The 14,106-nt window shown below is 59.3% G+C and overlaps 1 protein-coding gene across 12 annotated transcripts in view; it reads right to left on the bottom strand.

Moving 5' to 3' along the window:
- Positions 1–4,628: 4,628 nt before the first annotated feature.
- The window catches only part of LOC112966844 (neuroblastoma suppressor of tumorigenicity 1), a 37,267-nt gene continuing 27,789 nt past the window's right edge, over positions 4,629–14,106 (bottom strand). For 8 of the 12 annotated variants that reach the window (XM_026067344.1, XM_026067346.1, XM_026067345.1 and 5 more), the window contains 3 exons: positions 5,705–5,899; positions 5,390–5,501; positions 4,629–4,982 (listed from right to left, as the gene is read on the bottom strand). In XM_026067344.1, the coding sequence (XP_025923129.1) occupies positions 4,728–4,982; positions 5,390–5,501; positions 5,705–5,899 (562 nt within the window). In that variant the 3' untranslated portion in view covers positions 4,629–4,727. Of the gene's footprint in view, positions 4,983–5,389; positions 5,502–5,704; positions 5,900–6,682; positions 9,200–13,623; positions 14,080–14,106 lie in introns of those variants that run through there. The other 4 variants (XM_026067355.1, XM_026067350.1, XM_026067351.1 and 1 more) reach the window with 4 other exon arrangements.

Below are 14,106 nucleotides of genomic sequence, written 5' to 3'. Positions count from 1 at the left end.
CGGACACTAGGGATGCTCTGGTCCCTGAGATGCTCTGGTCCCTGGGATGCTCTGGATGCTCTGGATGCTCCGGACACTAGGGATGCTCCAGTCCCGGGGATGCTCTGGATGCCGGCGGTGCTCTGGCCCCCGGGCTGCCAGCCTCTCGCCTCCCCCAGCCCGGCTTGCCTACCCGCAGGGCTCCGTCCCCGGGGGCGCCGGGGCCCTCCCGAGCTGCTCCGAGCTCGGCTGCTGCTGCAGCCGGAGACAGCGAGGAGAGCGGAGCAGCCCCGAGGCGAGCGCGGGGACGCTCGCTCGCGGGGAGGAAGATGCACCGCGCGGGAGCGGGGGCAGCCCCCCGGGGGGGGTTTCTCCCCAGCCGGAGGGGCGTTCGGTGTGTGTGCGGGCGCCAGCCTGACTTTCACCTGCTTCTCTGCGACGCGCAGAAAAGGATGCAGAAATGCCGATTCGGAAGAGGTGGGGCGGGTGGGGGGGGGAGACGGAGAGGAGGAGATGAAATGAAATGCTAATGGAAACAGGGATCGGGTCTAAACTCGGCAAAGTGGCAACCAGAGAGTTCCCTTTTCCGCCTTAAAGAGACAGCCCGCCCCGCGCTCTGCCTCCCCGAAGCCCTCGCTGCCCGCCGCCGGCTGCCGTGGCCGACGCGGGGGGACGCRGTGACGAGCGGCCGGCAGCGGCGAGCGCGAGGCTCCATCCTTCACTCCCAGGTCGGAGCAGCGGTCGGCGGAAGCCCAATTTCGCAAAGCCRAGTGAAAAGCAACAAAAGCCGCACGGGAAGGACTCTGCAGGCAGCTGCCGGCTGATTCTCTGGCGATCTGCAGCCGGGGATGGAGGGGGCAAGCAGAAGGCAAGGGAACCTGCCGGGCCGCTGCCGGATCAGCCCGCGGTCTTGCCCCTCCRCTCCGGGGCTTTTTGGGGTCGGCTTCGGCGCGGGTCCTCGGCTTTGCGGCGCCTGGTGGCACGGGATAGACCCACAGCGACTGGCCCTTTGGTGAGTGGGAAGCACCATGTCGGAGGACCCAGCAGGTCCCCCTGACTTCTCCGTCTCCGTAGCTAGCTCCGAAGACAGGAGCAGACCGAGCCGCCTGCGGGTGAATGCCGTGCGCGTCGTGATCCCGGCCAGCCCTGGGCCACGGCATGAACTACCAGCGAGGACAAGCCTGTCCCCTGCCACAACACAGTGCTGCTGGTGGAACTGGTGAGAAACCAGAATATGAACGCGGGGAAGGAATGGAAATTTTGCTCTTTACCGAGACCCTGTTTTTTTAATCACCTTTTCAACACTTTCTCCTAGCGGCTGAACACCATCCCTGGCAGATTTGCCCCCTTGCTCCCAACGGTCTCCCAGGGACAGCCCAGGTTTCCCAAGCGGATGAGGGAAATTCAGGCAGATGAGGACCCTGGAAGCCATCTCGGAGCAAGGGACAGGGAGGTGCAGAATAGGGCTCACCTCTGCGCCTGGGAACAGCCCACGCACTGCCCATCGCCCCCCAGGACCTCTGCGTCACCCGGCAGCTCTTTGCCGGGGAACAGCTGCATCACTCGCACCGGGACAAGCTCTCCTGGGAGCTCGTGTCCTCTCTCCRCTCCCCTAGGAGCCCTTTCTCCTTGGATGCTCCCAGGCAAACCTCCTGGCCACTTTTGCGTCACTCTGTCCTGGCAGGCATCCCGGGGYGCAGCACACACGCAACGCTCTGATCGCAGCGGGAGGTTTCTCTAAAAAAGCGCTCGTACCAGGAAACCCTCACTTCCGCGTCCCATCTGCGCTGGGAACAAGTAAGGAAACCCACCCCGAGGCCACACTGCGACAACCTCCCAGCTAGGATAAATCGGGGCAGCGGCACAGATTTATCCCAGCTGGGCCCACGCTCGGCGGGGAAGTCACGCCACAGCACGAAGCCCTACTTCCCGCTCACCCGTGCTGCACCCCAACTTGGGACCATCCCAGTTTCTTCTCCGCTGCTTTTGCTCCAGGGCAGAAGATTGGATCAGGACTGTGTCCTCCACAACTAGGTATGTGGGAGGTTTTGCACGTTCGGTTTGGGCGTGCTGGTCGGAAAAGCGAATCCAAATTGATTGAAGCCACGTGTTTAAAAAGCCTGCCTTGAAACGAGGTCCAAATCCTACCGTGGCCTCTGCAAAAGCTTTTGCACCCCAGCAGCTCTGCTGGCCCGTTTGTGCTCCCCCCGCCGTGCTGCATTTCTGGATGCGCCTGCAGGACACGGGGGTGCCGGTTGCCACCAGCTCTGCTCGCCAGTATTGCTAGCAGGGAAAGCAAAACCGGGTTGCCAACAGCCACCTGAGGGTGGACATGGCTAAGAAAGGGCTCCTGAGCTGAGAGACCTCAGCGAGGGAGTCCAGACAGGTCAATGCTTAACGCCGCGACCTCCAATAGCACCATCCACCCCCAGGATCTCGTTCCATCCTTAAACTGGAATGTCTCCTTAGGGGAGATTTGGAAAGGAGCCTGGCTAGCGACCTTGCAGTTTGGTCTGCAAAAYGGGAGGCTTAACCCTCTGCTGCCTGGGTTGTGGTGGGAAGCTGAGCTCACCAAAGCTCAGGCTGTATCGAAAGATGGAGACAGCCTGCTCCGGACACCTTGAACTCCATCGTTGGGAGTTTATAGGGATAGTCCCCTTGCTAAATGCAGCCCGTTTTCCCTGCACCCCAATACACATCCCATGGGAAGCCAGTAAACCCTGGGTGTTACCACCTTGCCTGGCTCATCCTGCCCTCGCTTCCTCGCTGCGCTGTTCCTGGAGTCACGCGAGGAGCATCTGGGTGCGCTACGGCTGCTCTGGCAATGCAAATCCCGTGCAAAGCGCCCGTCTCCCTGCACTTGGCGACAGCACGGGTTTCTCCACCTTTTCCTGCCTCCTGGCTCTCCGAAAGGGCTCCTTTCCTCCGGAGGAAACAGCCTAAAAACATTGTCTTAATGCACAGACCACCTCCGCCCCTCCAGGAGCGGACGGGACCATCCCTCGGGGTTAGGCTCAGTATAGAGAGCGTCATCTGCTCCYGTCTAAGGGCACAACCACCCTGGGTGGCCGGACACCCGTGGGACCGGAGGTTTGCCACAGGCTCGGAGAGGGAGCGCTCTGCCCTGCCCGGGGAGCCCTCGATCCAAACACCCTTGGGAACGAGGCGCCTGGGTCCCCTCCTCACTCACGACGCGACGTCTGCGTCCACGTCCAAGCTCGCCTTCCGCCAGCCCAAGCGGCAGTCCCGGAGGCCACGAACATCTGGAGGCGGCGAAACACGCTGGATCGAGAGTGTCACCTAGTGGCAATAGAGCTGATAAAGGTCGCACGTCCCCGCCGAGACCCCCGCGCGCTCCCCACGCCGGTGGACGCCGCCAGCCCTTAAACCTCCGAGTGAGCGGCGGCGGCGACACGGGCCCCCGAGCGCAGCGAGACCCGGGTGGCAGCTGCTCCCTGGGTCCAGGTGGAGCCCACGTGCCGCGTGTTTGGGGTCGGTTTTCTTTTTAGCAGCTCTCCTTCTTCCTCCTCCTCCTCCTCCTCCTCAGCTGCATGCAGCAGAAAGCTGCAGGGAGCCGTCGCTCGCCCGTGCCCTGTCCCCTCCTGCACCCTGCTCTCCGGTCTGGCGTCCTGCTGTAAAGGGCCTACTCCCAAAAACCAGGCAGGCGTCAGAGCACTGAGAAATGGAAGTCAGAACTAATTTATTTAAGAAAAACCTGTAAAAAGGAGGGGGAGGGAGGGTGGGCATCGATTACAAGCTCTGGAAGCTCTTGTCAGGACAGCGCCAAAGGAATCAGCTTTATACAACAGAGAGAAAGGGGCAGCAGGAGGGGCCCGGGACCGTCCCCCGCCTCCGGGCCACCCCCGCGGGGTGCGGAGCGGTCCCCCTTCTCCCTCCACCGCGGTTAAAGTGCAGCAGGGAGAGGGGGGAGAGGGGCTCGCGGCCTTCGCCCGCGGGCTACGAGCCGCGGAGCCCCGGCGCCGGTGGCCCGACGCAGCTCCCTCGCCCCCGGGGCCGCGGCGGAGCGGCGGAAAGCCAAGGCGAGGAGTCTCCGGTGAGCAACGCCGCGGCTCTGAGGACCGGCGAAGCCCCGGCGGCCCCAGAGGCACATTCGGGGGCAAAATACTCCCTAAGAGCTACCTAATACGAGGGGGGGGGGTCGGGGACGAAGCAGGATCCAGCGAGCGCTAGGAGGAACGGCGCGTCCACGCCGAGCCCGCACGGCCCCAGGCGGGCAGGGGAGGCAGCGGGAAGAAGGGATGTGCCCCGGGAGAAAGGTTCATCTCCTCCGGGAGCGTGGAGAGGCTGCATCCTTCCTTCCCCCACCCCAAGCAAGAGCCGTTTGCAGGAGAAAAAAAACCAGGAGGACTCAGCAAGGACTCCGGAGCACGTTCAGGAGCCTGCGCGCAGCCCCCGGAGAGCCCAGCTCGGCTCTTGCTCTCCGCCACGGCTCCTTCTGCCCAGGCTCCCGCTTCTCTCAATATATTATTACTATTATGTGCAAGTAGTTTTGCTCCAGAACCCCCCCCCGGAGCCTTCCTCTCTTGGCCCCGCAGCTCCGGCCCCACGTCCGCACCCCAGCCCCGCCTGCGCCGCGAAACGGGCGCCGCGGAGAGCAAAGCGTGAGGGTAGCTATTAGACAAGGAAAGCCGCCACCGCCCCCCCTCCCTCCCCGACCCCGGCCCTCTCCCTTCGCGCGCGCCGCCTGCCCGCGCTGCCGGCTGCAAGGACAGTCCCCGAGGGCCAGGTCACTCGTCGCCCTCCTCCTCGTGGTGGTGGTGGCTGGAGGCCGGAGGCTCTTCCACCTCTTGCTGGTGGTGGGCGTAGTGATGGGGGCTGGGGCCCTCGGCGGGCATGTTCTCCTCCGCGTTCAGGTAGACGTTGAACAGGGCTCCCTCGTGGCTCGGCTCCTTCCCGCAAGCCTGGCAGCTGCAGTGAAGTATCTTCTCCACCAACTTGTCAACCCTGGGGATCTCGTCGTTGCCTGGGCAATCCAGCGTCACCTGGGCAGGAGGAGGACGCAGCGAGTGAGCGCAGGGGACGCCCGCCGGCTCAGCGTCCTGCTGGGGATGGTCTGACCTGCCCCACGCCCCGCGGATTCGGGGCACTTTAAACCGGAAACGATGGCTCGCTACCCATACGGATAAACCCCCTCAGCCGGTCTGCAAGATAGGAGCGCTCTGGGAACATCCCACAGGACGTGGGACACTCAAGCGGGACACTGCTTCCAAGCACTACTGGAGCAGAAACGTCAGCGGTAACTGCTAAGGCCACCCACAAGCCATGTCACGGAATATCTCAGCTAAGAAGCTGAAGTTTGGCCTGAACCATCTGCCCAAAGGGCTGAGAGCCCCTGAGCAAGGCCATCTCCGGCCGCAGAAAGGACCGTGGAGCGGGCAGGGATACTCACGATTTCCCACATAGACTGGGCTGGCATGCAGGAGTCGCAGTGAACCAGGGACTCCGTGGACTGAGGGAAGGTGTTGGGGACGCTGTAGCTGAAACACTGTCCCAGGCAGGCCCTGCAAAGACAAGAGGAAGGATGAGGGCTCAGGCTACGTGCCGGCTCTTCCCAGCAGGGCAGAAAGGGATTTGACTTTCCGCTGCGACGGGCAGAGGCAGGACGTCGTGCCTGGCTTCCAGCGACAGTCCCACGGCCGCTCCGGTGCCATCGCCAAATGGAAACCGGCTGCGTGCAGGTCGGCACGGAGAAGGAGACCCGTACCTGTTCTGGATGGACTTGGACTCGCAGCCGCTGTGGCCCACGATCTGGGTGATGTTCTTTGCCTCGCACCACGCGCTCTTGTCCGGGAAGAGGGCGAGCTTGTTTATGGGGGGTGGCGCGGCCAGGAGCAGCGCTGGGAAGAGGGTGCCAAGCACGAACCATAGCATCATGGCCAGCTCCGCCGAAACCCTGCAACTGAAGCCGGAGAGCAAAGCGTTAGCAGGATGGAAAACGGGCAGGCCGAGCCGTTTTTCCAACCTCGGGGCAGTTCTCGGCTGGGTCAAGCACGGGGCGCAGCCTCCCAGCGCGGGTGTACTCACAGCTCCCTCCCCGGCCATCGCCGCGGCCGGGGAGGCTCCCCAAAACACCGCGCAGGGCTGCGGGACGTGCTGCTCGGAGATYGCCGCCTCTTGCCCGTGCAAAACCCGCTCCGGGGCGGGCAGGCTCAGCCACCGCCGCGTCGCTTCTCCCAGAGCTTTGCGCCGGGAGGAGCAGCGGGCTTTTCACCAGCTCTCCCCCAAGGCCGGCCGGGAGAAGTTTGCAAAACAAAAGCATCGCCTCCGAGGGCAGGGCCGAGCCAGGCTGGAGAAGTCGGCGGACCGCAGGAATGTTTTCCTTTGAGGAAGGAGCCGACTTCCCCGCTTCCTGTTCCCCCACCTTAAGCTGGCCTTGCAGCAAGCCTGCCCAAGGGCAAAGGCCCTGCTTTTTCTGGGAAAGCAACGGCTTTTCTCCTGGAAGCGCGCAGCAGGTGTCGCTGCAAGGCAGCGGCAGCAAGCGAGGAGCGATGGAAACCTCAATCCGGAGGCCAGAAACCCGCGGAAACACCCAGTCCAGCACTTATTTTTATAGAGCCATTCAAATTCAGGCTGTCAAACGCTTACTCCGAGGAGGGGAACTCGGTCTGCAGACGAGGGGGGACCTTCTGCTACAAGGCATAAAGCTGGTTCGCGAAGGTGGTGGGCCCCGAAGGTTACTTACCACCCCCCGAGAAATCCCACGCAGGGTTTCCTTGCGGGCCAGCTGTATTCTCGAGCCAAGGTGGCTGCATTAACACTCCCAATCGCTGGGGAAAGGCAGATGGAAAAGCATCACGGAAATAGGGAAATTTTTTCCTTTGTGGGGTTTGGATGGAGTCGTAGCGAAAGGCAGACGTTTACGCTTTCTAAAATACGTTAGAGCCGTGTTATTTGTTATTTCCTTCTGTTTGTTTATCCAGACAACGATCCAAAGCCCACACTGGAAAGACTCCGATTGATTCCCATGGCTCCCGGACCCAGCCCTCTAACGGCTGCCGGAGAAGGCAAGGAAAAACGCCCTGTTTATCAAACACGGGTGGCAGAAGCAGTTCTGCGCAAGGAAATCCCAGTCTACCTGCGCGCTCTTCACCAGCACGTCCTTGGCCAGAGGACCACCAGGTCTAGCTAAAACTCTGGAGATGCCCCACCGCGACTTCAGCTCAGCCACTCTTGAGGTCAGGATGGGGCAGAAGCTTTAGCCCTGTTATACCTCTGGATTGAAGGTATAAATCCGCTTGGATCGGGCTCCAGAACTGCCCTCCCTGAGCGACACAGAGAGAGAGGAAGATGCTTCCCCCAGATGCTTCATCCCAGGTCCCAGGTGGGCACCGCCGCCCCCTCGCCCCGAGCAATCCGGTGGGCTTTCTGCTGGCTTTTGTTTCCCGATTAGAAGGGAAACGCGGCGGCGATGGGTATAACGTGACACCCCCTTTACAGGCCTGACTTCCTAATGCTCAGTCACAGCCACAACACTTGTTCCCGGGAGCCCCCGGGGTCCCCGGCGGGAATACGCACGCCAAGCAGGGTCTGCAGGGTTCGCTGCGAGATAAGCAGGGGGCTTTAGCCCCCGAACTTGCCCTGCCCGTTAAGGAGAGCTGGGCGGTTAAATGCGTTAGCTCCTTCTGGAAGCTGTCCCGAAGACAGATCCGCAGGGCTTGTGTCTGTTCCCTGGGAATTTCTCCGTTTCAGCAGGGGAATTCTGCGATTTCTGCTAAAACGTACACAGCTACGCCGCCCACCCGCTCGGATCTCTGCAGGGAGCGTCGCTCATTCCTCAGATGCCGGGAGCTCTGCGCCGAGCAATCCCGCTCCCAAAGGCAAGTCCGGGATCAGAGCTGGGATGTGACCCAAAGAGCGATCACAACCCCCCTGGGGAACAGCTGAAATTCCTCCGGAGCCAGCACGCAAGTTCACTTCCACACGCCTGCTAGAGAGCAATTTCCTTCTTTCCAGAGAAGGCGGCGATGAGTTTTTTTTTTCCGGGTTTCTCTGCATCTATACCCCAGGGCAAAGATGCAAACAGGTCCGTCAACGGGGCATTTTTCGGGAGGGAGAGGTGTTCCTGCAGCACAGGACCTGTCCGTCACAGCAGAGCCACGGCCAGCACAGCAGGATGGATCATCTCGGAGCCGTCGGGAGGGAGCCGGGGCTGGAAACGGGCTGCTCTGCAACTGCGGCACGTCCCCTGGCCTAGCTCAAACCAGTCATGCGAACGGAGCTGCCACGAAATCCATTCATCTGACAGCAGCCACCGGGTCGGAGACAAAAGCGCCGTGTTCCTTCTCCCCCCGCCCCGGCTGGGAAGGGAAGGGAAGGGAGAAAAGCAGACAAGGCACCCGAGCAGGTTTGCAAACTCCCGATTAAATAAAGGCATTGAGCACATTCCTCCGTGACAAGCTAAATTACACGTTGCAGCCCCGAAAGGAACAAGTGCGCGCTCCTCGGCGCTGACCCCGGCTCGCCGGCGGGAGCGAGTGCTTCCCCGCGCGCAGGGGGCTCTTTCCCTCCTCCGCACCGCGGCATTATTTTTATTTTCCCTGCCCGCGAGGGGCTGCAAAGCAGCGGCCCTGGGACTACGCCGGCCCCGTGGGCTCCGAGTCGGGTCCCTAACGGAGGAGCGGCGACCTGGCTCTGCTGCTGCCGCGGGAAGCCGCCGCCGCCGCGCGCTTCGCCCCTGGCAGACTAAACAGGCYGCGCGTCGGGGTCATCCGTCACGGCGCAGGGCCCGAGCCAGGAAAACCCACTTCTATCGCAAGCCGGTTCCCTAAGTCCTTTCCCAGATGAAAGAGAAATCAAGTGACTCAGCCCTCGAGCCTGGCACATCCCCGGCTCCGGAGACAAACAACGGCTCCGCGCACGCACAGCTGCAGCCTGCGGCCCACGATCCTTTTCCAGCCTCTCCCCGTGCCGCCGGAGCCGAAGGGCGAAATGTCGGAGGCTCCCTTCGGAGGCTCGCAGAGGCCGCCGGGAGTCCAAGCCTTGAGGTCCAGCGGCGCTCGGAGAAGCTCCTTCCTGCCGTCCCGGCAGCTCCGGGGACTCGCGGGAGTCGGGAAAGGAGAGCCCTCACCAGCGCTGGGAAGCAGCTGGGAAAATCTACACGGTAACATCGGCCGGAGGACAACCACGGGAATTACCTCGGAGGCCACGTTCCCACCATCCGGCCTACAGCTGTTCCCAGCCATTTGGAAACCAAACACTTCTGGAGGGAAATAAAAAAGATCTAATCAGTTTTACCCTCTTTTTCCAGGGGGAAGTTACACCGTAATACAAGACAAGCCTGCAGGTGGACACGGCGAACGTTTCTGGAGTAGTTTAATAGATTTATATGTATTTTCTTATCCAGGATCTTGCAATTTTGCCAAAGACATAAAAACACAGATGCAGGTATATCGTGCTGGCGACCACACACGCAGCATCCCAGGTTGTGAGGGACAAGAAATCCCTGAGCTTTATAAACGCTGCTCCGCTCAGGCTCAAAACTTGCAAACGCGGGACAGAAATAGCGTCAGCTCCGCGCCGTAGCTAAGGAAAGCGAGGTGCAACGCGGGGAAATGGCCTCACCTCGGTGCCTAACTCGGCGGTTAAAGCCCTTAGGCAAGATGCACGAGATCCTGGCTTGTGCCCCATCTCTTGGGGCGCCGCTCCGCATTTCCCTGTTTCCCTCCTTGCCGCACGGCGGCCAGGCGAGCCGACGGGAACGGAGCAGGGATCTGCACGCAGCCGCGGCCCTCGGAGGGATCCTGCCCCGCGCGGAGCTGCGGTTCACCTCCATGAGCTTGGTTCCTCCTCGGGTGCTTCAAGGYCAGGGCTTGTTCTTCTCAAATCCCCAAAGCTCCACCAAGATCCTCGGGAGCAAAACGTTTTACAGGCTTTATTTCTGAAAAATGTGAACCAACTCTGCAGGCGCTTCAAAGGAGGCAAAGCCACGTTAAATATCTGATTTGGTGACAAGTGGGAAAAACCACGACCTGCCCCAGCGAGATCCAGGACACGGTTCTCCTCCCGCACAGGATTTTGTCTGYACAGTGATTCCTGAATACGACAGGGAATTGCCTCTTAGGAATCTCGACTCAAATAATGTTTGCTTACACAGGACAAAAAAAATATGATAGGTCGCTCTTAGTAAAAAAAGGTTTCAATCAAAACGGGGAAAACCTGAAAGATTGCTGTGTACTGAAAAAAATCAGAACGATTAATTTTATTCAGCGCTTTCCCCTTTCYTGAAATTTGCTTTCAGGTAAAACTGCGATAGTTTTACATTTTTAATTTGGTTGCAAAAAGTACAAAGTACACCGTCCTTCAGGGGTCTCCACTGTTGTGCCTGCAATCCCCCAAATTCATTTGATCRACGTCACGGTAAAACCGCCAGGGGAGAGGGAAGAGAACGATGCGCTTAACTAGTCTCGAGGTAATTCCTCGGGACAGCAAGACAGACRAGTGCTTAACTCAACACAGAAATCTGATTTGAGCCGAGAGCTTCAGTCTTGCTTTGCTGAGCCGCAAACTTTGGGAAGAAATTACGAAAAAATAAAAATTGTACAAAATAACCCCCTGAGGAAGGCGTTTGTTATTGCACAGGCACGAGAACCAACCCCAAAAGCCGTGTCGTTTCTCACTCCGCATCCGGCCGTCTCCGCTTCTTCCAAATACAGCCGATCCGAGAGCTTCCCGCTCCGCAKCATATTAATTTCCACTCGAGCACGGCTGGGTGATTCACAGAAATAAAGCAGAAAGAGAGAAAAGCAGCGTGGCATTTTTAAAGCCCTCTCCCCTCTCCATTTTGGCCAGAATTTCAAAAGAGCTCGGCACCCTGGGAGCTTAGATCTGGCTTCTCRAGCAGGCGCTGAGCACTTGAGAAACTCATTTTGTGCAGCTGGAGAAAAAAATCCAAGCTCCTTTACCTACAAAAGTCATTCGAAAGCTACCTGTGGACTGAGAGCGGCTTYGGAAGGGGTCCTAAGGGAGCTCTGCTGAAAAGGGACACGCTAACGGCCTGGGGAGGAGGCAGGCGCAATAGAAACAGTTTCTGGTAATTTATTTCAATTGCTCAATTCCTTTAGCGTTAAGTACAGTCCCCGCCGGGAAAACGCATCAGCCTCGAGCGTGCAAATACATCTTCGCTCCTCTCCCGGCTCCTTCAAGCACCTGCTCGAATYGCGGGGCTCAGCCGCCCCCCCCCGAGCGGCAGGACGAGCCGGCCGCCTCCGGCTCCCGCGTTTTTGCAAAGGATCTCGAGACCCCGCGCGAGGAAGGACGAGCCTGCGACGTGCTTCGGCCGGAGCAGACGCCAGCGGCAGGTCGTACCCGAGCGCGCTGCAAACACGAAAAATAGGCGCTTGCAAAGGCGGCTGCCAGCAACGGTTCAGCCCGAGGCCTAGGTCGCATGTCGAGACCTGAAGGAGGCTCAACTCCCCGCTGCGTTTCCCCCCCGCGCCGGGGATTCCCACGCGGCCCGGCCCACGCGCCGAGAGCCGGCGCGGGGAGCGTTTGCAGCCTGGCTGCTGCAGAGGGAGCCGAGCCGGAGCTTTGGACGGGCAGAAAGTATCCGAACGGGGTACAAATCCTTGGAAAACGCCGCGCGGGGAGGGTATTTAGCGCCCCGCAGCTGAGTGCTCTTTCCAAAGCCGTTTGCCTCCTGCCCGCTGCAAGCATCGGGCTCCCAGATGGCGGGGAAGGAGGGGCCCGTCTTCCTCTTCATCTTCATCTTCATCTTCATCTTCATCTTCTCCGTAGCATCGTTAATCGAGACAATACCTCAATCGCCCTATTGTATGTCCCCAAAGCACCTGGCTCGCCGTGCGGTTCCCCTTGTGCTGCCTTTCATTGAAGCTATGGCCTCCCTCCTCCTTTTTCAGTGAAAGCAGCTTTCAGGAGGACCGGGTTAAAATCCGAACCGCCTCCGGGAAAGGTTTGCTTTCGCCGGTGTTTGCTTCACGAGCAGGCACCGGCCGTTCCCCCGGGGAAGGCCGGGGGGGGGGAGCGTTTCTCCCCCCCAGCAGGCCCAGTTCTGCTTTGCCTTAGAGTGAGGTAAACTGGGACCGGCTCCTCCAAATGACGGGCGCAAGTGAGATCAGGATCTGGCACCGCTCGTCCTACTCAAAACAAGCGTAACTGGAACCAGATAAAACCAGTTCCAGTAAATAGTGGCCACCGGGATTATTATTATTATTATATATATATATTTTTTAATTTAACCCACGCGCAGCGCAAGGCCGTCTCGCAGTCAGGGCTGGGAGTTGTCTCAAACGCCAACCACGCTCGCTCGCAGCTTGGCCGCTCATTCATCACCAAACTCGTGGGGAAAACAAAAAAAAAACCAAGCCGTGTCTGACGCAGCGGGGTTGCGCTCGCGGGATCAGGTTCCCGGCCGCTACAGCGAGAGGTAGAAAGGGGAAAGGGGTTCGTGGACAAAGTTGGGGATCTTTCGGTGGCCGTTCGGGATCTTTCTCGCCGTTTCCCTTTGCACCGTGCGGGCTGTATCCTGGCCCCAGCCAAATCGCTAGCGCAACTCCCATCGACTTTGGCGTTGCTGTTTTACGCTCTTTTTTTTTTTTTTATCGCTGCTTTAAACCGCCCCGGCGCTCCGGCCCCGACCGCCCCGCGTCGCTCGGTCCGTAAACGGCACCGCACGAGAAACAAAGGTCCGGGGAGACGGCGAGCGCGGCTGCGGCGAGCAGCGAGAGCGAGCGCGGGCTTCCCCCTCGCTCATCCTCCCCGCAAAGGAGGATTTTATCAGCTCCTCGTGTTTATAAGGGTCCGATTCGAGCAGCTGAGAAATTTCTCCACTGCGGGCAGGTCTCAAGGGCGACTTTGAAAGCAGCCTGGCTCRGGGCCCGATCCTGCGCTTCCCGGGCACCCAAAACTCCCTCCGGCTTGACTGTTTTCCTTGGGAGAGACGGCTGGGCCCTGGGGAAGACGATCTCGGTCGCCCTCTTTGCAACACCACAAACTACCCGAGCTGTAATTCAGCACAGGGAGGTCAAGCCAAGATCCCGGCGTCTGCTCCGGGCTGTTTGCAAACACTCGGGATTTTTATCCTGAAGGCAAATTCCATTTCCCATCCTGCAGTTTGTAAATTTGAGGCAAGCTGCCTTTTTCAACTGCATTCAAAGAGCAGAAGTGCCCTTTGTAAACGACTGATTTGGGATGGACGTTCCGAAAAGGACATTAAGTTCCTGGGCTAAAAACCCGAGGGAGAATCTGGGCCTCGCAATATCACTAGGATCTTTGCCGCTCGCTTCAGCGGGGTGCAAATTTTCCCCCAAGGAATCTGCACGGCAAAGCTGCCTTGCCCCAACCCCACGGACGCTTCACGCAGGCTGAATTTTCAAGTGGATGCAGTTAATCCTATACACAAAAGTTACACCGCAGAGCAGAGCATGTGTTTCTAAACGGACGGTGCCCGGGTATGATAAATGTTAGCAGGAATGTTAAAGCATAAGGGATCGTCCGGATCAACTTGAACGCAACCTGAAAACGAGCTCGATCATGTTCTGCCCTCCCAACATCTCTCTGCGAAAAAGAGAAACCCCCACCGCGTGGAAAATGCGGAGGTTGTTGTATAGAACAAACACGAATTGCCGCAAATAGCTACACAAACCGAAGTGCTGTGTTATTACTCACGAAACAGGTACAGACGTATCGTATAGAATCCTTTGCGATATTCCAGTAAGCACAAAAACTATTTGCAGGATATACGGATGTAAATTCATCTTCTGTACAAACTTGCCAAGTAACAAGAGTTTACTGTCCAGCCAGCCGGAAAATTTCCTTCCTTTACGATACCCCGACTATTCCTACGCGTCCTCCGGTGCTTCAGTCAATCAAGAAACTGAAGTTGCCGTTCTCTGCTGCGCATTTTTGCCCAAAGCCGAAAGGGAGGGGAAAGCCGCTGCCTGGCAGATGCGCGGCACCGAGCGGCTCCCCCATGCCCCGTTCTTTAATTTCGCTCGAGCGAGAGCGGCGGTGCGAAGGGTTGAGCGAGCGCGAAGCGGCTCCCCCGAAAGTCCGCCGCATCTGCAACCGATTTCTGCCCGTGGCGATGTCTCGTCCTCCCCCGGCCATCAATCACGCCGGGCGGGGAAGGAAGGAAGGAAGGAAGGAAGG

This window comes from Apteryx rowi, unplaced genomic scaffold (assembly GCF_003343035.1).
Source record: "Apteryx rowi isolate R43461 unplaced genomic scaffold, aptRow1 scaffold_259, whole genome shotgun sequence".
Taxonomy (NCBI): domain Eukaryota; kingdom Metazoa; phylum Chordata; class Aves; order Apterygiformes; family Apterygidae; genus Apteryx; species Apteryx rowi.
Note: the sequence above shows the minus strand (reverse complement) of the source record. Positions and strands in the feature narration are given on the sequence as shown.